Source organism: Sinocyclocheilus grahami, unplaced genomic scaffold (assembly GCF_001515645.1).
Source record: "Sinocyclocheilus grahami isolate Dianchi unplaced genomic scaffold, SAMN03320097.WGS_v1.1 scaffold1188.1, whole genome shotgun sequence".
NCBI lineage: Eukaryota > Metazoa > Chordata > Actinopteri > Cypriniformes > Cyprinidae > Sinocyclocheilus > Sinocyclocheilus grahami.
Window position 1 is genome coordinate 12,691 of NW_015506367.1, and position 25,371 is coordinate 38,061.

The 25,371-nt window shown below is 36.9% G+C and overlaps 1 protein-coding gene across 6 annotated transcripts in view; it reads right to left on the reverse strand.

The window, feature by feature from the left end:
• Nucleotides 1-3,456: 3,456 nt before the first annotated feature.
• LOC107567793 (patatin-like phospholipase domain containing 6) overlaps nucleotides 3,457-25,371 on the reverse strand; it is a 31,357-nt gene continuing 9,442 nt past the window's right edge. For 3 of the 6 annotated variants that reach the window (XM_016253551.1, XM_016253556.1, XM_016253552.1), the window contains 32 exons: nucleotides 25,214-25,270; nucleotides 24,506-24,593; nucleotides 24,057-24,231; nucleotides 23,838-23,978; nucleotides 23,546-23,705; nucleotides 22,356-22,436; nucleotides 21,972-22,100; nucleotides 21,795-21,875; nucleotides 21,526-21,655; nucleotides 21,382-21,456; nucleotides 20,579-20,697; nucleotides 20,193-20,360; nucleotides 19,948-20,064; nucleotides 19,625-19,830; nucleotides 19,336-19,467; nucleotides 18,474-18,597; nucleotides 18,195-18,384; nucleotides 17,884-18,033; nucleotides 17,743-17,806; nucleotides 17,500-17,668; nucleotides 16,117-16,299; nucleotides 15,911-16,029; nucleotides 15,134-15,290; nucleotides 14,902-15,018; nucleotides 14,633-14,702; nucleotides 7,936-8,052; nucleotides 5,801-5,949; nucleotides 5,473-5,625; nucleotides 5,179-5,295; nucleotides 4,770-4,857; nucleotides 4,443-4,591; nucleotides 3,457-4,353 (listed from right to left, as the gene is read on the reverse strand). In XM_016253551.1, coding sequence (XP_016109037.1) covers nucleotides 4,273-4,353; nucleotides 4,443-4,591; nucleotides 4,770-4,857; nucleotides 5,179-5,295; nucleotides 5,473-5,625; nucleotides 5,801-5,949; nucleotides 7,936-8,052; nucleotides 14,633-14,702; nucleotides 14,902-15,018; nucleotides 15,134-15,290; nucleotides 15,911-16,029; nucleotides 16,117-16,299; nucleotides 17,500-17,668; nucleotides 17,743-17,806; nucleotides 17,884-18,033; nucleotides 18,195-18,384; nucleotides 18,474-18,597; nucleotides 19,336-19,467; nucleotides 19,625-19,830; nucleotides 19,948-20,064; nucleotides 20,193-20,360; nucleotides 20,579-20,697; nucleotides 21,382-21,456; nucleotides 21,526-21,655; nucleotides 21,795-21,875; nucleotides 21,972-22,100; nucleotides 22,356-22,436; nucleotides 23,546-23,705; nucleotides 23,838-23,978; nucleotides 24,057-24,231; nucleotides 24,506-24,593; nucleotides 25,214-25,270 — 4,056 coding nt within the window. In that variant the 3' untranslated portion in view covers nucleotides 3,457-4,272. The remainder of the gene's footprint in view (nucleotides 4,354-4,442; nucleotides 4,592-4,769; nucleotides 4,858-5,178; nucleotides 5,296-5,472; nucleotides 5,626-5,800; nucleotides 5,950-7,935; nucleotides 8,053-14,632; nucleotides 14,703-14,901; nucleotides 15,019-15,133; nucleotides 15,291-15,910; nucleotides 16,030-16,116; nucleotides 16,300-17,499; nucleotides 17,669-17,742; nucleotides 17,807-17,883; nucleotides 18,034-18,194; nucleotides 18,385-18,473; nucleotides 18,598-19,335; nucleotides 19,468-19,624; nucleotides 19,831-19,947; nucleotides 20,065-20,192; nucleotides 20,361-20,578; nucleotides 20,698-21,381; nucleotides 21,457-21,525; nucleotides 21,656-21,794; nucleotides 21,876-21,971; nucleotides 22,101-22,355; nucleotides 22,437-23,545; nucleotides 23,706-23,837; nucleotides 23,979-24,056; nucleotides 24,232-24,505; nucleotides 24,594-25,213; nucleotides 25,271-25,371) is intronic. The other 3 variants (XM_016253555.1, XM_016253553.1, XM_016253554.1) reach the window with 3 other exon arrangements.

Below are 25,371 nucleotides of genomic sequence, written 5' to 3' on the forward strand. Positions count from 1 at the left end.
ATCATTTATTGTTCTTTTTTTCTTTTTTGGTAACACATTGTCTTTTCCCCCCCAGAGCTGTTATTAGAGCTCTGATTTGCTGTATGGTTACAATGTGTTTTTATGTGGAAATCTCACAATTTTTAGCTGCTGTTGCACTGGAGGATTTTGTTATTATTATTATTATTATTATTAATTGACATGGAGTTTAGAACCATGTAGTTCACCAAATTCTATTTAACTGATAGATGGAGTTTAGAAATGTTTAAACCTGCTAATTCTGGTTGATGCGGCCATTGACATGCTGTTCAAATCAAAAAGAACCATTTGTTGGCATATTTCAACAGCTTGAAAAATATATTGCAAAAATTAGAAATGCTTTGTGCCAACAAATTTAGACAACCTTATATGTTCTCTGGTATATGGATACATGAAAGTTATAGAATATAGATATGATGCAACATTTTTGCTAACTTTTTGGGATTAGTTTGATTTAATCGAAGATATTTGATGTGGTATGTAAAAAATAAGACTCAACTACAACAGCCAAGCACGAACAATGTAGCTTGTTTTAGGTGATTTTTTTTTTTTACGTTTATTTATTTAGCTTTTTTTGGGTACCGTCTTAATATTATATATGGAGCAGAAGTATCCCAGCCTGTTGTATTGTATTGAGAGACCGCCATCAGTTTTATCATTTTGATGTCCCCCCTTCCCCACTTTTTTTTTGTTTCCTCATTTCAAATGAAAGAAATGCCATTATATTTTGAATACCTCAGGATTTTTTTTTTCTTTTGGGAAAAATTAAAAACTTTCAAAAACCTAAAACAAGTGTTCACGTGGTTTATTTTTATGTAGCTACTACAATCAGACCTTTACTGAGCTTTCTGCCACAATTGGTCAATTGGTTGCTAGGGATTATTAAAAACTCTCCAAACATTTTGTTAATCAAAATAAGTCAAGTTTTCTTTTGGCTATACAGCATGAAAAAATGCTAGTTGGTTTAGTACAAATGTATTTTATAGTCAATATTAATATATAAACAAAATATAAAATAGCCTACTGTACTATATTCCTGACTTCTGCAATTTCAGAATGGAATAAATGGGAAATTTCTTTATTTTACTGAATGCTGTAATATACTGTAACGACTATAATTTAACATGCAACGATAAATAGTTAATACTTTCTTGGAATACAATAGCTTCTTAAAAGCGACTCATATTGCCGGATGAAAGAGAACTAAATATAGAGATAACTAAAATCGTATGCAGATTAATAATGATAATATATAAATTAAAATGAATACTTGTCAAGTTTTACTACGTTGCGTGTGCCATTTTTCTTAGCAGAAGCTGAGCTTATATTTCGTTTCTACTTTCTAAGTATGACTGGCTTACTGTACGTTATACCATAAACATCTACTGACAAACAAATGCTATTTTAATTTATTAAACGTGTCACTCGCACTTGTGTGAAAACTGTGTTCCTATTAACAGAAAAGAGCACTAGTGTGAACACATGATCATAACAGGCTATACAAGATGTTTGATGTTAAAGGGTTATTAGTTCACCCAAAAATGAAAATTCTGTCATTAATTACTCACCCTCATGTCGTTCCAAACCTGTAAGACCTTTGTTCATCTTTGGAACACAAATTAAGATATTTTTGATGAAATCAGAGAGCTTTCTGACCCTCCCATAGACAGTGTGACAGTAACCAATTAATGACAGAACTTTACTTTTTGGAGGAACTATCCCTTAAAGAGCTATTTCTATAAGACGACCGTACATAATACCTAACAAATCCTAATACTTAAGTTACAAAATTTAAACGTCTTGAAAATGGTACAAAGGGTTTTTAAAAGATCATCACCAACATAGACACAAAAAGCAGTTTTATAAACTTTTTAATTAGTGACTAGGCTAACTACGTTGAACAGGTTTCACTATATTGGTGAGGACATTTAGACCTCGCAAGTATATTCAAACCTGCACACACACACACACCTTTAATATCAATGTTCTCTTCACCAGTCTCAATAGATGCTTGTGGTCTCACATCGGACGCAGAAAGATGACATGTCACAGGAGCATCCATATAATGACCCATTCCCTTCATCAGGTGTTGATGTGAATAAACCTGTCAGTTTTAAATCTACAGTTATCTGTATATTGACAAAAAATGTAGTAGAATAGGATTTATTTAGGTCTTTCCCACGGATAAAGTTGCTTTACATTTCAAAAGTCATAAATAATCACTTGGGAACATAATACCTTATTTCAAAAAGCGATTTAGTCAGCATGGCATTAAATAGGATTTTATTATTCATTATTCAGCATTTATTTCTGAGGCTTCAAATGGTCACACACACACACACACGTGAACCGTCTGTACCTCAGCCACCTTTTATATTAGACATTCAACATAATTTTTTCTACATTATCATCAGTGCAAAAATGCTAATCAAGCAAAATAAGAAACCGCTTACTGTTATTCTCTACAATCTCTAAAGCTATTTAAAAAGCCAGTGGTAAAACAAATCAATTAAATAGTAGTTGGCAATCCTTTCAGTTCTCATAAACATATAAAACAAACCGTCTCAGCATAAAAGACTGAAACAAAGCAAAAGCATCAAGGGTTGAGGAATTTGTACATCTCAGTGAGGTTTCAGAGATAATATACATTGATTATGGACAGTTTTTAGGTTGGTGAATATGGGAAGGATGACATTTGGCTTTGGAATGCAAGGAAGATCTGCTCCAGTACTGGACACGGCATATCTGGCACTCGTTCAGCAATACAACAATTTAAACTCCCCACATCTTCATGGGATTATATTACAGGTGTTTTTGTTCATCTCTTTCTCTTTTTTTTTTGCTTTGTGAATGTGCAATAACAAAATAAGGCATCCACCTCGTCTATTTGAAGCACAAGTAGTTCTGCATTTCTGAAAGGCTGAAAACACACACACACACAGGCAAAACACACATCCAATTCCACACAAGATTAACGATACTCCTGATGAAAGCCTTCTGCATTCCCTGCATTCCCTTTCCTCACTCTGTCACTCATTTTTCACATTCTGTCGATCTCGCTTCCTCACTCACTACTGCGACCATTTCCACGATCACTTCTGCCCTTCACTTCCTCACACTCTTTACTGCTCTCGCTCTCTACCACATCCACTTCCTGACTCTATTCCACCCACTTCCTCACTCACACCCACGACCCACTTCCTTCCCTACAGCTCTCACTTCCTCGCTCACTCCTGCATCATTTTTTTGGCTTACTACTGCAATCACCTCCTCACTCTTCCATGCTCACTCGTTTCTTCGCTGCATATCATTGTTACTTCCTCTTCACACCCTACTTTATTATTTATGTACCTTACTCTACCTTGCTATATTTATCTGTTTCTCTTTCCTACTACTCTTTCCTAAAAATCCTTACTTTTTTATCATTCTTGATTGATTGTCCCACTGAGATGTTTCCTATTATAATTTATCCCACATTTGACCACCTACATAGCTTTCCACTCTGTTGACCCTCTTTAAAATAATATTAGATATCAGGGACACTGTTACAAAAAATCTGCAGTGCTTTTTCCTAATAAGTTTCAAGCATTGCAACCTTACATCAAATACCCTCAAATCACAATCTAACCATTGTAGACCATCACTTCCTCTTGAAGTCTTTCAGACCTTCAACAATGCATCTTGGGAAGCCATTTTCAGTCTAGAAGGCATCTTATGAGAGGAGGTGCCAATGCATGTTTAGGTTGTGGCCATACACACACACACATTCACAAAAAAAATTAAAATAAATTAAAATCACAAACCAGCTACACCACACACTATTCTCTACTGAACTGGTATCGTCTGGAAAGAGACAGGAAAACCAGAACTTAAGGATAGTGGTATACTGGCCACTACTGTAGACATCTTTTCCCATGAAACTCCCAAAACATCTCAAAAGATGTAGAGCCCCAAATTTCAGTGGCAAAGTATCTCAAGGAGTGGTTCCTCTGCCTTGGTGGGCCCCCACAATCTTTGGACTTTGGAGTCTTGAGAAAAAAAAAAAAAAAAAAAAATTCCCAAAGGCATAACAGAGTCACAGTTTTGGTGGGTAATGTAATGTTAGCAGGGTCTAAATCACAGTATCTTTGGTGACTTTCCAACAATCTTATTAATTCAGAAGTCTTTTCTTCTGTATTTGTCTTTATACTCGTCAGTCCCTGGTGGGACTCTGCTTCTCTTTCCAGTGCCCTTTGACCCTGCATTACTCCCTTTTCAGCAATCTGACACTCCAGAGAAGTCCAAGTTGGGGTCCCTGGTGATGTTCTTCCTCTGACGGACGGTCTTCTCTTCATCCTACACAAATGACTTTGTTTTTAATGTCACCTGACTTTAATTTCACTGAACTTTTAGGGCCTTATATAAAAGGTTGTGTGTACACTTACTGATGTGAAGATCCCATTTGGTCCCCATTCTCCAGGAGACTGGTCCTCAGGGTCTTCGGTCTCCTCCTCTTCCTCTTCCTCACCCTCCTCCTCTCTCACTCGGTCCATCCCGTCCTCCTCATACTCCGTCGCATAGTCAGACTCCTCTGCTAGACACATAAACACCAGTTAAGCACAAGTACATGATATAATACCAACTCTGCTGGCCAATGTTGTAATTTTAAATACCTCGTCAATTCTGTCATAAATTTCAGAAGCTAAATCTTCAAATAAATGTAATGGGGTAAATTAGCAAAGGAGCATTTTTTTTTCTTTTGAGTAACTGACCATCAGCTCCTAAGTAGCTCTGCACCGGCTCGATCCTGGACACAATTTCAGCTAGATCAGTGAAGTCTGCACTAGGACATGTGCACGACTGAAACAAATAGCAACAAAACACAATCACTACAGAATGAAATTAATAGACAAATTACAACTTAATACGCAATTTAATGAAAAAAACTAAAAATTCATTAATCTAAAAAGTTTGGGGTCAAATTTTGTTTTGAAAGAAAGAATAATGCTTTTATTCAGTAAGGATGCATTAGATTGATCATCAGTCACAAGGATGTGACAGTAAAGACATTTACATTGTTGCACAATTCTTTGTGAACTTTCTATTTATCAAAGGCTTCTAATATTCATTGTCAAAAGGGTGATAGACTAGTGCCTTGTTTTAATGAGATATTAAACTCACATCAGTCTTCTTGCTGTCGTTGTAGTCCGCTGAGCGATGGTCTTTCAGCACATTTTCTATAATGTCCCCACGAGCCCACTCAGTAAACACTAGTTTACCATATTGATAACCCACATCCTTAGAGAAAACAGAAAAACTTAGAATATACCAGTTTTGAGAGGTCATTTACCATCTGGAAGAATTGCTATATGTACACTATAATAAATACTATACTGCTTTTCATTTTATAGTATCAAGACTACATAGATTAATTGTCCCCCTGTGTTTACTGCAGATGTGGGCTTTTGTTCTCACATAGATTTCATCAAATTTCCCAAAGTCCATGGTCTTAAAGCGGTCGATGGGTGGCCGAATGTACTCGCAGTATGCGCTCTTCTTGACAAGTTCCAGCTGTCGTACACAAGAAACATAGGCCAAACGGGACTGGATTTCAGCCATGTCAGGCACCTGAGAGATACAGGACGTTTTTAAACCATTTACGCAGAGCTAGCACAATCGATTTCATAGACTGTACAAATTCAAAGTATTTCCTGAAGATTTTAATCCCATTAGAGGATCTCAAATTGAAACGGCTGCATTGGCTCCACAAGAAGTGTTCTAAAATCCCACAACATTGACTCACCTTCACTTTCTCCGCCCAAGGGTTGATTCGTTTCCATAGCAGCCACCAGCCAGAAAGACTGTCACCGTAGTTACAAAGATCAGTCTCATCCTGGCTGCCCACATCGATGGCGATGACTGTCTTTGTGCCCATATTACGAGCTATGTCCGCTGCAGGGCGTTAAGAGTGCCAGTTGAACGCAAACAAATGCACACGTACACAAAGACAGACATCCACAAGGTAGCAGCAAGATTTAAAGTACCGTTAATATTTCAGAATTAATTCTCCAATTAATAATTGATCACCAATCAACGCTGTTTAACCAAACCGCTCACTTGGAATGCTGCCATTTTCATCAGTAATATAATCAAATAAACATCAACGTTTAAAAGTAAGAATGAACATTTTTGAATCAAGTAGATTCTTTTTGCTTTTTTCACATTTGCTGAGAATTGTGGTAAAACAGCCTTGCAGGTGATCAGTAATAACAAAGGATGGAAAAAGACAATTATATTCAATGATGACAAGACAAGACGCAATTAAAACCTAACAATGTAGGCTTAAAAATTGATGCATTACCAAAAAAAAAAAAAAAAAAGAGTTAAGAACTATTCCCTGGAATTGTATCCAATCTGCTTTACAGGCAATAACCAGAGCTGGGTAGTAACTGATTACATGTAATCTGAATTACGTAATCATATTCCCCCAAAAAAAGAAAGAAAAGTACTTTAGATTAAATTACATTTATGTAATTTGGGAGGCATTTGTCTTTCAAACACATTAAAATTCTTGTTATTTCTTATTTATATGTAAATTAGCATTAGCATGTTCACGGATCTCTGACTTTGGTTAATGGTCACATGACATGCAGGTACATTTTTAGTAAGTGTTTTATTTTGATTGACGTTATTTTACAATTATGTTAATTTTATGTGTTTACAATTTAATTAATTATTAGCTTTTATTTAAACTCTCAAACACCCTGCAGTTCTTTTATGAACTCCAGTTTGGCAAACCTTGACATAATATAAAGCACTTCATTTAGTTAATTATAACAAATAGAATATATTTTTACTTTTCTTTAAAAAAAAAATCTCAATATGGTACAAGATTATACTATTTAAATCGATGTGATGAACAAGTTAGGTCAAAAAGTAATCTAAAAGTAATCAGAAAGTAGTCTGATTATATTACCTAAAATGTGTAATGTAATGGATTACGTTGCTAACTACAATTTTTGTCATGTAATTTGAAATCAGAAACGGACTACAATTTGTAAGTAATCTACCCAGCTCTGGCAATAACACAGATGATTTCAATGCAAGAAATAATTGTGTCTTTAGCAGTGCAAACTGCTTGATGAACTAATGAATTCAATTATATTAAATCAAATTATAACACGGAATGTGATGTCAAATACAAAATCTTGTCTTTTTCCCCTAAATTAAGATGTTCCCAGTTGAAATGCAACATCTGAACTACGTGAACTATATCTTTCTGCCCAATATATGTTGCACTGCAAACTGAGGGACATTATGCTATTGCTGTCTGGTGATTAGTTTTTTTGGTTGATTTAAGATTTTCTTTTTATATTTCGGAAACTAATCCATTTACAATTTGACTACATTAAATCACACTTTCCTATATTGTAAAGAAGAGATACAAAATATTTATAATCACAATTTAAGACCAATCGTACACCAGACAACAACAGCAGCTTGCTATGATTGATATTTACAGTCTGATAAAATTTCAGTTTTTAATAGGCTGGTGAAGACAAGAGGTCAAACACCTGAGCATCTTTGTCCACACCACCCAATCCCTGCAGAACTTTATCCATTTGTCTCTGTACAAATCATAAACTGATCTAAGAGACTCTAGAATTGAGTGAATGTTTGAAATTAATTTAAAATGTGCTGGAAATCTCCAAGATGCCAAATTGACTAACTAACATATTAAAATAGACACACATTCTGAGTTCAAATGGATAAAGCAAAACCACTCATTCTACCCTCAAAATGATGAAGAAAATCACAGTATACTTACTCCGAGCCATGTAGCACTTTAAAACCAATAATTAAGTGACTGACCAAACCAGATTGCATTTCTGGCCCCAGCGGCCCTCTCTCTGAGGAGTTGCTCTGGGCCGTACTTGCCTGGCAGGTTGTTGATGTATCCTCCATCCATGAGCAGGTTTCCATCTTTAGGGTCGCAGAGGGGTGGCAGGTACCCGGAAAGGGTCATGCTCGCCCTGACATAGCGCCACAGGGAGCCTACCACACCAGGAGGGGACAATAACCTCTTAATAACCTCTAAAGTACGTCAACGTAACGCCTCAGCAGCGTTTGGAGGTGACCCTGAAGTCACAATTTTGGTTAGTAGCGCACAGACCAGCAGGGAGATACAGTGACGGTCACCCCAAGGACGGTGTGCGGTGGTTTAGTTTGGCCTACCTCATTCAGTGAACCCGACCTTGACAGAGGTTGAGTAAACACCCATGAGGTAAGGCTGACTTATCTTCCAACCCTGTCTCACTGGCTTTTTTCAATCAAAAAATTATCATGGATCCTTTTTCTGTTATGCAAAAGATACAAATTGTGATATTATTGTTACGGTTCATTTACTTAAATACATCATTATTAATCAGTAATGATGTATTTTTCAGGCAGAGAGGAGACAGAGTTGAAAAACAGTCAGTTAACATATTGGGCACTGCCAGCCTGTCCTGGCCTGCAGTACTCCACTCGACCATCAGGTGTCAGGAGAGGCGTGACAGTGGCATGGGTTGGAAGGAGAGAGAAAATTCCAGAGAGGCAGGTGCATTCAGCATGTGGCACTCTTAAAGGGATAGTTCACCCAAAAATGAACATTCTGTCATTATAGAGTGCTGCAAGCATGGTGCATTAGTGTCGGCTGAAACCCCAAAATGAAGCAGCATTTTAGTACTTTCAGTTCCATCGTCCTGAAGTCAGAGGTGTTTTATATATATATATATATACACTGAACAAAATTATAAACGCAACACTTTTGTTTTTGCCCCCATTTTTTATGAGCTGAACTCAAAGATCTAAGACTTTTTCTATGTACACAAAAGGCCTATTTCTCTCAAATATTGTTCACAAATCTGTCTAAATCTGTGTTAGTGAGCACTTCTCCTTTGCCGAGATAATCCATGCATCTCACAGGTGTGGCATATCAAGATGCTGATTAGACAGCATGATTATTGCACAGGTGTGCCTTAGGCTGGCCACAATAAAAGGCCACTCTAAAATGTGCAGTTTTACTGTACTTGGGTGGTCCGTGGGGGTCCGAAAACCATTGACATCAGCAAACCGCTCACTCACACAACGCCATACACGCTGTCTGCCATCTGCCCTGTACAGTGAAAACCGGGATTCATCTGTGAAGAGAACACCTCACACCTGTGCAATAATCATGCTGTCTAATCAGCATCTTGATATGCCACACCTGTGAGGTGGATGGATTATCTCGGCAAAGGAGAAGTGCTCACTAACACAGCTTTAGACAGATTTGTGAACAATATTTGAGAGAAATAGGCCTTTTGTGTACATAGAAAAAGTCTTAGATCTTTGAGTTCAGCTCATGAAAAATGGGGGCAAAAATATTGTGTTGTGTTTATAATTTTGTTCAGTGTATATATAAGTTTTTGGTTAAATGCCTGAAATAAGGACTATAGTTAACACAAGCTAGCAAACACATGTTTTATTCTACAATGTAAAATACATTAGTAATACCATCTTCTCTGTGGGGTAAAGTTACTATTAAAAGTAATGCATTACAATATTGCGTTACTCCATAAAAAAAGTAACTAATTATGTTACTTTTTATGTAAAGTAATGCATTACGTTACTTTTGAATAACTTTTTGTCTCCTGAGCTGGGCAAAAGGTGTATTTTCGGCAACTGTAAAGGCTCTTTTACACCAAAAGTGAAATAAATAAGCCTCAGGCTGAAGGAAACACCTCTGCACTGATTTCTATCAACATGGGGACAGAAGAGCTGTCAGTGAATAAATCGGAAAACAAAGTAATTAGTGTTACTTATTTGAAAAAGTAACTCCGATATTTTCTTGTAAATAATGCATTACTTTACTAGTTACTTGATAAAAGTAATCTGATTATGTAACTCACACTACTTGTAATGCATTACTACCCCCAAGACTAACCATCTTGTGGTTTTTAAAAAGCTTTTACTTGTTTTGAAGGATTGCTAAGATGTGGCTAAATGGGACTATAAAAGTTATCTGGGACATTAAACATCAATGCACCGAATAGGAAAACGTATCTATTCTAGTGCTGTCAAATGATTAATCGCAAGTTTTTGTTTACATAATATATGTATATGTACTGTGTTTATTTATTATAAATACACACACATACAGTATATATTTCGAAAATATTTACGTGTATATACATTTATATATTTATACTATATATAAATATATTTAATATATAAACAACATATTTTCTTAAATATATACATGCATGTGTTTGTATTTATATTTAAATAATAAATAAACAGTACACATACATATATTACGTAAACAAAAACTTTATTGATCGTTTGTTAATCGTTTGACAGCACTAATCTATTCACTAGTTCACTTTCACAGTTTATAATCATGGTCTTGAAAAATATTCTAACTCAAATTATTATTTATTAGCAAGCTTAATGATGGTAACTTTGAAGTTATGCGACTGTGGCGTAGTTCATTTATACTTCTGGCGATTGTATTTAGGCTTCAGAAATTATACACTGTGTTCATTTGCGATGATTATTGTGATGAACAAAATGTACGAATTATAAAATCCTGTTTTTGTTGTTGTTGACTGATCCAGGAGTGATGCTAACTTATGGGTTGGCCTACAAAAAATGTCACCACTGCAGCACTCCGTTTACTTAGCCTTGTGTTTATTAAAGACGGATAATAACAGATTTTTAATTTTGGGGTGAGTTACTGATTTAAAGCAAAAACGGTGCCATAAAGAGATCTGTCTGTGAGCCTGTTTAAAAGTTTGTGACATTCTTAATGAGTTATCCTATGTTGCTGACCGTGCTGTAGGATCCAGAACAACACCTCCCAGTGACCCTTATCCTTATAAATATTGCATACATGTAGAATAATGGCCTACGATAGATAAACATGCAACAGCATGCACACAGAGTGTATGGCGTGCTTGTGACAGCCAAGCTCAAGGTAGATGGGAAGAGTGCATGTGATGTGAACATGATAGAAGAGCATGTGAAAAATACATCAGCCTGAACAGCAAAACAAATACGTAAATATGGACAAGCATCAGCAGCCATCATTGACTTTATCGATACCGAAAGTCACATCACAGCATCAGTGTTGGTCGTTGCTTCATGCAAATCAACATATGCAGTGGTTTGCTATAGCAACTGACACTAGGCTGCTAAACAATATTCATCAACCACACTGACACAGAGGCCTTATTAAAAAACATCTCAGTAAATGACAACAGCAAAAATCATTCTAAACATATCAATGCCTTATTTTCCGGAAGCTTACTGTTGATTAATCAAAATTAAAATGCTAAATGAAACATCATGTTACAAAGCTAAAAGTTACTGCCATAACCATTACATATACTGCCGTATAATGCACATAATGTAATGTATATGAACATATTTGTAACCATACATTGGCTAAATTCTATACTAATGCACAAGGAAAGGGAATCTGAGCATCAGGTGATTTGAAATCAATGGACTGGACTCTAAGTGTGCATAAAGTGTCCTTTACAAAAAAGCCAAACAGGGAAGAATGGGTGTGAATAGAAAAACTGAATGTAAATTGTGCCCCTAGTGGTCCTGAGGGTAAATGACTTGAGTCATATTTCACCCTAAAAAAGAAATTATATTTTGCTAAAAGAAAATGCAATAAGAAAATGTTCTCACTCATGGCAATTAAGCATGAAAAACAATTATTAAGCATAAAACATTATATACATCTGGATTACGGTAATGAGAATATGGGGAATAATTGTGCTTAATTGCCATAAAAAATAACCACACTACGAAAAAAACCCATCTAGGCTTTATTTTATTTATGCAAAATCTAATTTCTTTTTTTTATTATTTTGGGATGAAATGAAATCTGGACATGTTTTTTTTTTAATCAGATTCAGCTAAAAGTAATGTTTATCTTGGTTATAACAGCACAGTCTCTCTCCTCTATTCTTTCTCTCATTGAATATTATCCTGGGTTCCTTCCAAGCCATGGGTTCCCAATGTAAGCAGGGGGTTAATTAGTTTTAAACAGGACAAGAGACAATAAAAAGCAAAGGGTAACTGAGTGGTTGGTTGTCGCAGGGATACTGGTGTAGCTTCTAGAGTCCTTTAGGCTTCTAGAAGGCTTTGGTGAAAACGGGGCAGAATCCTGACCTGGGACATTGTTAACATAGCAACCATCCACGAGGAGGTGGCCGTCCTTGGGGTCGCAGAGAGGAGGCAGATAAGGGGTATAGGAGGCACTGGCTCTAACATAGCGCCAAACACAGCCTGGCAAAATGAAGATGGAGAGTAAATCAAAACTGGACAAGACGTGGAGAGAGACAGAGGAGGGAGGGACAGTAAACAACAGGAAACAGATGAGTGAAAATGAGACGGGGACCCAAAACTGTAGTTCTCCGCAGTTTCATTGACATCATGCTGAGATCTGGCTATGCTAATCAGACGACATTATTCCATTCAATGTAAACAAGAAAAACAAAACTTGATTGTAGTTTCTCTCATTTCTAAATGTCAAATACCATCAACAGCGTGTTTACCTGGCCAAAGAGGGAATGAATGCTGAATATATGAATCTAAACTGCATTTATTAGAGATGACTATGCCATGCCAAAATGGGCAAATAAACAGATTAGGAAAGGAGGCAGGAGAGGTGGAAGGGCCAAAGTGAGATCTGCAGGCTGTTAAGTGTTATAGCACACAATAATGACAAGAGCATGTTGACCACAGCATCTTCTCTGACAAAACTACAACAGTGTGATTTGTGCTTCTTGTGGGGGGAAAAAATATGTATTTTACTATGAAATTTCAATAAGTTTTAAGATTTTTTAAAGATTTAAAATAAAATAATATGATTGAAATATTATTCAAAATAATAACCAACAAGGTCACATGACAGTAAGGACTTTTTTTTTTTTAAAACGCTTTCAAACTTAGTTTGTTCAAAGAATTTTAACAAAAAAAAAAAGAAGAAGAAATGTTTCTTAAGTACCAAATCGGCACAGAATTTTTTTTTATTAAAATGTATATATTAAAATAGATGTATATATAATAAAATAGGTATATTATTAAATTGTAATAATATTTTATAATACTACTGTTTTTGGCAAATGAATGCTGCCTTGTGAACATAAAAATCTTACTGACCACAAACTAGCAAATGAGATGCATTTAATGTTGCTGGGGGAAAAAAAACCCAGAATATGTGCACTATCCATTGACAAAGCAATAGGTCTTGTAGTTCACAAACGACTCTTATTCAGTAATGAGACGTCAGCCTGCTAATAATCTCAATATGGCAACATACGGGCCATATTGCCCTACCCACATTTAACCACTATTGAATGAAAATCAGTGAAATTACTTTGAACTTGTCACTCTCGCATTGTGAAACTGTTTGAATGTAAGAAGGCATTATAACATATAGCACAACCTGACCAACATCCACAGCTGAGTGAAGGCATACTGTAAGTTGCAGTAAAGTCTTTGGACCTGTTATGTCTTATTTGTGCAATCAGTGTGAGAATAAGCAATGCTGCAACAGCAAAATGAAGAGGAAAAGGCATTAAGAGGGCAGGGGGAAGCAAATGGTTGATGCATTCTGGATCCTACAGACACCACTAAAAGGGGTGAAAAGGGGGTTTTACCTTCTACCACAACTAATAGTGTATACTTGACATGATGGGCATTTAGAATATAATAGAAAGAAAATAGTGAGATAAAGATGTGTGAAAAGGATGACATTGAATGAGAACTTAGCCTTTTCTATGACACAAAAGCAGGTTAGGACAGAGGGTAGGACAGAAGGAAGACGGAAACTTTGACAAAAAGGGGAGAGAAACATAGTGGTAAAGAAAACAGAGACAAGCTTTGTCCTTGCAGTTAGTGAGACATGCAAATTCAATTCCATAATCCATTTGGGCAAACACAGGTGAACACATGACCATTACAAGGCCCCCAAATCCAGCATTTTTCAGCATTAAACTGTAGTCAGTGTTTTTACCATGATCATGAATTGATTTAGCCAGTGTGAATGAACTTATTTTAATCAGGAAACAGATATACGTTCAACTGAATTTGGGGACCGAACCCAGAATTCAGAGATGCATGATATGCCACTGGTCAATCCCAAAATGTATTCATGCATTTGACAAACAGAGTTAAGGAAATTAATCACTTCAGTAACATCTCGATTTCATGCGAGTTAACAGGCATTAATGAAATGGGCATTTTCTAGATCTCTCTCAGAATAATTGCACAACCCACATGCAACATTAGCTTCTCTTTCCCGATCATTACAAGTTGAAAATGTACATAACCAAACCCCAAACAACTTGAACATCCCAAATATCTATCATTTAACAACCAAGGTTCATTTTTAATAGCATTCAAACGATTACTGCTGTAAACTTTTTTTGTTTGTTATTTTTATATCAGTTATTGACAATGACATTTACCAAAATTATTTAATTATTAAATTATTAATAATTCCTAAAATATGTATATTCCAGAGGTCAAATGCCCCTAACATGGAACCTTGAGGAACCCCACATTAAGAGGACAAAGTTCAATCATCACTCACCATCTTTATGAACACGCATAGCAGAAGCTGTGATGTCTGTGGTCACGTTAAAGTAAGGCAGCCACAAGTCCTACAAAAAAACAAAAAACACGATATGTTGTCATACATATGATAATCACCCTTCCTAATTACATTAGCTATTATGAAGATGAAAAAAGTTAAATAAAGTAGTAATATAGATCAATTAAAACTGATAAAATGCATATTTTAGGAGCACTAGGTTAGATTTCTGAAACAAGTGCACCTCCAAAAGAGTTTTGGTGACTTACCTCGATTTGTTTGTCCTCAAAGACTTTGGAGATGCTGGTGTTGAAGGCAGAGCCAGAAAACATGGATGTGATTGGATAAGTAAGATCCAGTACCGTTTTGAATACGGAGTTCATTGCCTGAAGGTAAAAGAGATATGAAATTAAATTTCAGTGATTAATAACTAAACATCTATCTTATCTGATTGCTCAAAGCAAGGTAAAGGGTGTCAGTTAACGGATAGTGTCACATTACCTTGGACCACTCTCTCGCCCTCTGCTTGACCCTAACAGCACTTCTCTCCTCTGCATACAGAGCACCAATGAATGAGCCAATGGAAGTTCCTCCCACTATGTCGATGGGAATTCCTGCTTCCTCCATGGCTTTGATTACACCAACATGAGAGCAGCCCCTGCAAGATTGAACATCATATTGACCACTTACAAAGACCAGGGTTATTATTTTTAACTAGAACTTTTAAAATCAAAAACAAAATAAAATAAAACAAAACAAAACTACACAAAACTTTGAAATGTTGCCTTAGCAACTTACTGAAGTAAGTTTTAAAAAAAACACTAAAATTACTAACTGGATAAATAAAAACTAAATCTGAACTAAAACTAAAAATACTTTAAATCTAAAGAGTAACATTAAAAACAAACAATAGTAATATATAATAATATTTTTTTTTAAATGACAAAAGCACACTAAAACACAAAAAAATTGCTAAAAATAAAAGCAAATAAAAAAAAACAGTATATAAATAAGACTAAAATACGACAGACACATCTGAAAATTAGTGAATTGAAAAAAAATTCCCTTTAGCCAGTTTTAAAGGTGTGATTTTAAACTGTAGTTTAACAAAAGACACTTTCCAAGGCTTTGGATCCGGCAAGCCTCCAAGGTTAGCAAAAACCATTAAATTTGTTATCCGCAATCCTGCAGGGAAGGAGACTAAGGTAGAGCTGCGGATTATATTATCTCCCAATAATAAAACCATCTCTGGTATTACGACTGCTTGAAGTCACTGACCTAGCTCCGCCTCCACCCAGCACAAGGGCTATGCTGTTTCCTGTGAGTACTCTTGCCAGCCGTGAGAAATCACTGTGTCTGTCTGCAGTCTTCTCGAAAACCTTTTCATATACCTCTCGCTGTTTAAGGCAACAACCACATCCTTATCAAACACAAGGGTTATTAACAATCTTTGTTCTTTAAATCAACAGAAAGCTACATGTTACCAGTTTGGAGGGACTTCTTCGTGAGAAAACTCTACGAGGGCACTTTAGGTGAAGGTGTCCAGAGCACCAGCTTCGCATGTTCAGCCATTCAACGGTTCTCGACGGACCCGGCCCGTCCTCACGATGCAGCAGAACCAGCTGCTTCAGGGCCCGTACCGCTGTGTTCTCCAGCATCTGCTCCAACTGAGAGGGTAAGAACATGGGTTCATGGCATTTGAATCAGAATTCTGATTGGATCAGCTCCATCTGAAGTTATTTGAACCGTTAGGGGTATCTTTGTATAGACAGTGAATTGATTGAAGATTGAGAAGTTCTTAATTTCAGGAATGATTTTTGCAAATTCAGAACAATTTGATTCGATCTGATTTAGGGTTGTGGCTGATGCCTTTGACGATAGGAAGACAATTATTATAATTATTATTATTATTATTAAGCTAGTAATACTATCAAATTAATATTAGGGTTTATTTGTTGCATTATTTCTTTTTCCGCGTTTTTACAGTGTTGCGTGTTATAACCAATCCCACACGATTATGCTGAGCTTATGAAAGCAATGGCCAATCAGAGGCGTTCAGATGAGTCATCGCTGAAACAGCGAAGTTCTGTTGTTCAGCGCCCGCTAGCATCATTAGCTAACTATGGTCGTTAGTTCCAATGAACTCTATTGGTAACGACAGAACTTGCGGCCATAGTTGTTTTTGGGAAACCGATCGTTGTATGACATTCACGAGAGCTATAGAGAGCAGAGCAGATGGCTACTTATGCTGTCTCGCGGTACTCATTCAATGATCGGTGCGCAGCGACGCTTCAAGTCGAACGAACAAACAAACATGCGTGCATATTTGCATCGCTTTGATCGTTCTCTGTAGATCTCACCTTCTCACGCACCACGATTGGTCGATTATATACAATACCTGCATATTATTGGTCAAACTACTTTGGATGTTTTAGGCAGTATAAAAATCCTGGCCAGGACATGTCCTGTATAAATGGCACATATGGCCACCCTACTTTAAATACATGTACATACAGGCTACTTGGAATATAACAAAGTGTACAATGTGCTGAAAAGAATTTATGCTTAAAAGATTTTATTCATTTCCATGAGTTTTTCTGTGAGTCATTCAATTTTCAGCATTTTAAATCAATTCTTCAAAAGTGATCCACGATACAAAATCAATTCATATGCACTGACATGATTTGTAATTGTTAACCAAAAGTTGTGCCTTGCTTAAGGTGAAAAGTAAAAAAAAAATTTATCTTTCCCTGTGGGGTTTCAGCTTTCAACATTTTGGATACCAGCTCTGAGCTTCAATAACTTCAATCCACCTCACACATTTCACATGAGAGTGGACATAAACAACACTAGACTGAAACAAATACCTCTCCAAGTGCAGGTTCCTGGTCTCCAAGCCCCAGAATGAGGATACAGTCAGCTTGTCGGATACAGCGTTGAGTCCATGGGGTCATACCGCTGTCCGTCTGATACAGCACTATACGATTAATGTCCTCCTGCTGAGCCAACCAACCTGATAACCTGTACTCATGAATACTAGAGAAAAACGAGCGTTTCAGATTGCAGTTTTAAAAATGAATGCGATGTTCTGATCTCATATATAGGCCTACCTGTCCAAAGCAGAAGCTCCAAGTCTCTCTCTGATGATGTCACTGGTTAGCAGCAGGGTTGGTCCTGATTGAAGGATGAAAGTGTGTTAGATTATGGGTCTAGATCATGTGCTTTAATTGTCAATCACTGCTTAAGTTTACCTATGGCACTGAGGGCATGGCTGAGCTCCAAATTGAAGGCACTGATTGGCACCTCATCACAAACAGGAAGCACGGCCACAGTGGAGAGATTACTAGCTGGGTTAGTGACGTCCGGACTCGACGCCACGCTTGGCAGTCCCAGAGCAGAGCCTAGAGAAAAGGATTCATTTCTTTACTCTTTCTTTGTTTAAACACATAGAAAAGGCTCCGCTTCCTATTCTTTGTTCCTAAGATGATGTTTCTTCTCAAGCGGGACTTTACTGAAGCATTGAATGCGATGTGAATGATTAATGTTTGGTTTTTGGACGTACTTGAGAAAGGTCCACGGGGCTGTTGGAGGTTCCCCAGAATCTTCTGCCCCAGCAGATGGATCAAGCGTGTCACCACCTGCGGGTATCTTCTCTTAATGTTGTTGAGCGTTCCTTCTGGAAGCTTCACCAGCTCAGTGTCTCTGACTGCATGGACTGTGGTGGCACGAGGCTGCCGAGTCAAAGCCTCCACCTGAGAGAAAGAGAGACAGTTCAGCGATCCTAAATTCAGTTTAGATTAGTTTAGACCCTTTAGCCTTCATTGCAGAGCTTTAGACTCACAACTCCAATGAGATCTCCTCTGCCATACTCTCCAACAAGCTCCTTCTTCCCATTCGCTTTTCGGATGACAGAACGCAGTCGCCCATTCAGCACAATATAGGTACAGTCGGACTGATCATCTTGCCTATGGACCGCAACAAATTTAATGATATTAATGTCTTGCATATTGACTGAACATGTACACTACTGTTTGGTGTCACAATATTTTTTTGAAAGAAATTAATACATTTATTCAAAAGGGACGCATTTAATTGATGACAGTAAAGATTTTTACATTGTTACAGAAAGATTTAGATTTCAAATAATTGCTGTTCTATTCATCAAAGAATCCTGACAAAAAAAAAAGTCATAGTTTCCAGAGAAATATTGAAATATTGTTTTCAACACTAAGCCAATCAGCATATGAGAATGATTTCTGAAAGATCATGTGGCACTGAAGACTGGAGTAATGGTGCTGAAAATTCAGCTTTGCAATCAGGAATAAATTACATTTTTTATATACTGTATTTCAACAGAAAACAGTTGTTTTAAAATTTTTAATTGTAATAATTTTACTATATTGCAGTATTTTTATTATATAAATGCAGCCTTTGATGAGCATAAGAGATTTCTTTTAGAAAATATATATTTTTAAATTTTACTGCAAAACCAAACATTTGAACGCTAGTGTAGAAAAATAAAATATACTAAATGTATACATAAAATTATATTTCTTAAGATTTATTATCTAAATTAATTGTCCAAACAACATTTGTCATTTATTAAGTTATATTTGAAGTACCTGTGAATGTTTTCAGCTAAAGAAAATGTTACAATGAACTTAAAAAAATAAATACAAATTTGTGTGAGAGAGTTATGGTACCTGTACAGGGCCCGCCCGGCTTCAACAGCCATCCAGTCAATGGCAAAATCCATCTGCCGTACAAACGGGGACATGCGGATAGCCACGGTGTGAGCTGCACTGAGAACTACACTTGGCTGCTCACGCATGATCCTACAGGGGGCAGCACAATCACAGACAATATGACTCTGCTATCTACTGATGGAGATTTGTTCTTTGTGAGATTTGCAATAGGTAGAGTGAAATCCAAAAGACTGAAAGTTTGAGAGTCTGTGAGAAATCAGCTGCATGACTATATAGAAACACTCACTCATAGAAGTTAGATTTGGAGATCTTGAGGTAGGTACAATCACGCTCAGCTTTGATGGTGAAGATGAGTGGCTCTCCTGTGAGTACAGCCAGTTGTCCAACCATCTCACCCGGCTGGGTCACAAACAAACACACAGCTTCCTGCTTGTCAATCATCTTCTGATAGACATGAAGACAACCAGACAGGACAAAATGCAGACTCACATCCTATAGAAAAGAAGAGGAAGAAACGGTATTACAAAGATTACAAAAGGTTTCATCAGTATAAGAGATCTAAGGTTTGCCAAATCAATTGGGAAGAAGAAAAGAAATGAGAATGAGCACCTGGTCTCCCTGTTTGGCTAACACAGATCCAGCTTTAGCATGATGAAACGTCACCCTCCCATTCAGCAGCGCAGGGTCCTGATGATGAAAGAGGGCATATGAGGAAAGGGCATCACCCCAGTCAGCAAAAGAGAGACAGGTGTGACCGTCAGAAATCAGAGAACTACAGTGAATGTGAAACTGCTTCATTTTACCGGACTATGAACTTTGACAATAAACTGTACCACACAAATACAAAAACATACCTCAATCTTCATGAGTTTGAGAATCTCTTTCTGGGCCTCCTCGAACAGTGTAGCATTAGGTCGTCCTTGAAATAGACAAAAAATGTTCTCCATTCCTGACTCCTCCTCAGGATACAAATACACACTTGAAGGAACCTCATCCACTGTCACCTTCCTCTCCCGCTGCTCCTGTGTCACAGAAAACAAGCATGATATCTTTAGACTTAAAGGCTGAGTGGTTCAGTACTTTTTGTGGGGGTCATATTTCAGTGTAAATGCAAAGGTCTTTTGTTTTTTTTTAAAATAGAAGTCTTACTATTAATGATTGTTCTCATTAGACTCTAATTACTGTAATACAAATTATGTTAGTATGTGAAATGTGTTAAAATGAGTGTAAAAAAACCCACTCGTGTGAAAGCAGGTGGAGCTTTCCTCAGCAGATTTTCCTCTCCATCCTCAGCAGATACAGAGATCCGGCCTCTCTCATAAGCCATGTCGAAATCTGAACGCAGACTCTTCTGAATTCCTGTACGACATACATAAAGTTCAGCAATAACATCACAGCATGACACCAACATAAGCATGATACATCATACATTTTTATATTGTATAAATTATGTTTTATATATACACATTGTAACTGTATAAATTCTATAATATTATGTATATTATATTGCACACATTCTAATAATATTATAATATACACTACTACTGTTCTAAAATTTGGGTTCTGTTTGATTTCTTTAGGTTTGTAAAAGCAGTCTCTTATGCTCACCAAGGCTGCATTTATTTGATTTAAAAAAAACAGTAACAACAGTAATATTGTGAGATATTATTATAATTTAAAATAGCTGTTTTCTATTCTAATATATTAGTTTTTCTTGTGATCTCAAAGTTGATTTTTCAGCAGGCTTGAAGCAATCTTCAGTGTCACATGATCCTTCTGAAATCCTTCTGATATGCTGATTTGCTGCTCAAGAAACGCTTTTTTTTATTATTATCATCGATGTTGAAAGCAGTAATGCAGCTTTTTGTGAAAATGGATACATTTTTTCAGGATTCTTTGATGACTAAATATTTAAAAAGAATAAATTGCTAAAAATTGCTTTTGATAAATTGAATGCATCCTTGCTGAATAAAATGATTAATTTCTTCAAAAAACAAAAATCTTACTGACCCCAAACATTTGAACGGTATTATATGCACCTACCTGCGATGTCTACAGGCATGGATATGGTCCTACTGAGGGTCGGTGTTGTGCCACCATCCTTCCCATGATCCCCACCTGCAGACACTCACTGTTAAACAAAAATCTAAAGGCCTAACAAACAGATATAATGATATTATGCCTCACCAGAAGCATTTTGAACAGCGGCCTCACGATGTTTATCAGGAACAGTGAGACTGCCAAAGCGTTTGCTGTGTCGTACAGGACTGGAGCGTGTTGCATGAGGAGAGGTAGGAGAGGGACGAGCCTGCATGTCCTAAGAGAAGATTGACAGAAAGGAAATAGTACATATTTTGGATAGTATAAAATAAAAACTACTATAGTTTTTGTGTGCTAGCAACCAATCATAAGAAAGAAAGCGAGTGTGCATTGAGTGTGGATGTGTGTTCACTCACATGGCTGAAGAGCTCATTGGTGAGCCCCAGATAGTTGTGCAGGGCCAGAACAGTCACTCTCTGAAGACGGACCATGATGATCTGCAGAGAGGACACAACGGGAAACATATTCTCAATTATGAGCAGTGTCCTCACAGACAACAATGGAAATTTCGGAGCAATTTTACAATTCCAGACCTGAACCACCCGCACAAGGCTCTCTGGGTATTTCTCAAAGATGGACAGAAAGGCATCGACAGGCAGTCTGAGGACAGTGGACACTTCTGCCGCTCTCGCTGAGACAGTTTTATAAGGTCTCTGGTGACCCTGAAATACACAAACGTTCAAACCTGTGAATTATGCATAATATCCAGAATATGTCATTTCCTGTGAGCATTTTCACAAAAATTGCTACTTGACCTTCTTATGGGGCAATTTCTAAGAAAAGGGAAGAAAAAGTGAAAGAAACAGGAACAGGAAAGAGAGCAAAATAAAGGTTGTATAACACTTTCTAAAGTAATTGGGTTTCCTGTGCTGTTAAACAGCATGAGTACACAGAGAATGGGTGTGGGTGTGACTCACTGTGATGACATCAAGGATGCTTAGCAGACTGTGAACGCTGTCTCCAGGGTAAACCTCTTTGACCACTCCATCCTTTCCATCCTTAAGGGAGAGGCGAGTCCAGGGTTATTAGTTAAATAAAACTAAAACCATTAAAAAATAATGTTGCTTCAAATAAAATAAATAGAAAAAGGTGGCAGTTGCCAAAGAAGCATTTCTCATTTTCGTTTATTACTAAAACTTTAACTAAAATTAAAGGGATAGCTCACCCAAAAATGAAAATTCTGTCATTAATTACTCACCCTCATGTCGTTCCAAACCTGTAAGACCTTTGTTCATCTTCAGAACACAAATTAAGATATTTTTGATGAAATCTGAGAGCTCTCTGACCCTCCCATAGACACCAAGGATCCTTACATGATCAAGACTCAGAAACGATGCAAGGATCGTTAAAATAATCCATGTGACATCAGGGGTTCAACCGTAACATTACGAAGCTACGAGAATACTTTTTGTGCGCAAAGAAAACAAAAATAACTACTTTATTCAACAATTCGTCTCCCCGCTTCACCCTATAGTGCCATTTTGGAGAGTATCACATACGTAAATATATAACGCATATATATTCATAACGTAACGTGACACATAACGTATGCTGTTCTGTGTCAGCAGCACCGTACACAGATACGCTGTTTTTACGTTGTTTACGCTTTGATCTGAACGTACGCAACGTATCCGCGTACATATGTTGTTTACGTATGTGATACTCTCCAAAATGGCGCCAGGGCGACGCGAAGGAGACGAATTGTTGAATAAAGTTGTTATTTTTGTTTTCTTTGCGCACAAAAAGTATTCTCGTAGCTTCGTAAAATTACGGTTGAACCACTGATGTCACATGGATTATTTTAGCGATTTCCTTGCTACGTTTCTGTGCGTTGATCGTGTAAGGACCCTTGCTTTCTATGGGAGGGTCAGAGAACTCTCGGAATGCATCAAAAATATCTTAATTTGTGTTCCGAAGACGAACGGTGGTCTTACGGGTTTGGAACGACATGAGGGTGAGTAATTAATGACAGAATTTTTATTTTTGGGTGAACTAATAACCCTTTAAAATAAAAACAGAAAATATAAAAACTAATTCAAAATATTAATAAAATCTATAATAGTACCTCGATGATACTAAAATAAAATTGGATGAGTGATTCACACACCTGTCCAGTAAGACACAACTCCAGCTTGCCATCCTGTACCACATATATACTGCTATCAGGCTGACCGGGTCTGAAGACATATTCGCCCTGCTGGAACTGCAGAAACACCATGTGCTTACACAGCTCCAGAAACAACGGCTTCTCGAAGTGACCCAACACACTGCAGGAGACACGCCAGACCAAAAACATACATTATATATATCATATTTTACATTCCATAACGCATAGGAGTGGTCAAGCTCTCTTTAACGTCACTCTCTTGATGCTCAATTCAGAAACAATGGGAGCGTACCGCACGTTCTTCAGCATGTAGAGCACCTCAGATGGCAGGTGAGAATTGGCCACGTCAAACTCTGTGAGATCTGCCTCCAGCACTGACGGAGGAGGTTCCTTCATCTGCAGAGTGGGCACTTCCTTCTTAAAACGCAGGATCCTGAGAAACACACATGCTATTATACCCGATCATCTGAGCCAATGAATATGACCCAATAATGGCATTACAGAAACATACTTTTTGGCAATGTTCAGCATCTTCTGTTTCTTTTTGAGGCGAGGCCTGGAGGAAGAAGTGGAGCCCACTAACGAAGAGGTGGACTGAGACACCTTCCTCATAATCTTCCTCCCATAAAACAAGACTTTGTCTCTTTTACGAAAACGATACTTCGGGGCTTCCTGAGCCTCAAGTTCTGAGAGAAGAAAACAAGCAAATATATATAAATGAATTTCTGCAAGTTTTATGAAGGTAAATTTAAGACCTTTTAAGACTAATTCAAGAAAATTCAAAGAATAAATTAAAGGGAACACAATACGTCTATATGTTCTCTAAATGTATATGGAGAACACAGTGAATACTATCAGCACTTTATTATTATACATTTAGATTACTTGATCATTTCACAAAGCAAAGAAAGTAGAAATATAAGAAACATTCATTTGACATAGGAGTTTTTGAGAACTAACTGCGGAGCTGCATCCTGCGCATGACAAAAAATATGAGGACAGCGATGAGGATGATGACGACTCCAGCGCCAATTATTATTCCCACCACCTGGACAGAAACAAGACAGTGAGAAATCAGGAAAAATTTGTATCAGTTTGTATACATGTGTCATGAAACCAAGGTTGGGCAACATTCAAACCAGATTTAAATTTGAATTAATGGCAGCATTTATTTCAAATGTTGTAAAATTATTAAAAACGTATTTAATACTGTCAAAACTAGTGACATTAAGGACATTAATAATGTTACAAAAGATTTCTATTTTAAGTAAATACTGTTCTTTTGAACTTTTTCAGTGAATCCTGAAAAAATGTATCACAGTTTCCACAAAAATATTAAGCAGCACAACCGTTTTCAACTTTGATAATATGAAATCTTTTAATCAGCATATTAGAATGATTCCTCAAGGATCATGTGACACTGAAGACTGGGGTAATGATGCTGAAAATTCAGCTTTGATCGCAGCAATAAATTACATTTAACAATACATTAAAATAGAAGACCTTTATTTTAAATTTTAGTAATATTTTTCACAATATTGTTGTATACAAATGTCTAAATGTGACATGTCAGTATTTATTTGTAACTCATAATTAAAAATGAAATATCTGCACAATTCTGCAAAGGCTATGATTCAGTGTAACAGTGTTAAATGAGTGTTTACTGACCATGCTGGTCTGCAGCTGATCCTCCACTAAACTCTTGATGTTTCCAAATCTGTCCAGCTACAAAACACACAGGATGTTAATATAGCCAGCTTTTATATGAGAACATAACCCTGGGGTTAAAAATTAGAACATGAGGGGGGGGAAGACTAGCTATAGAT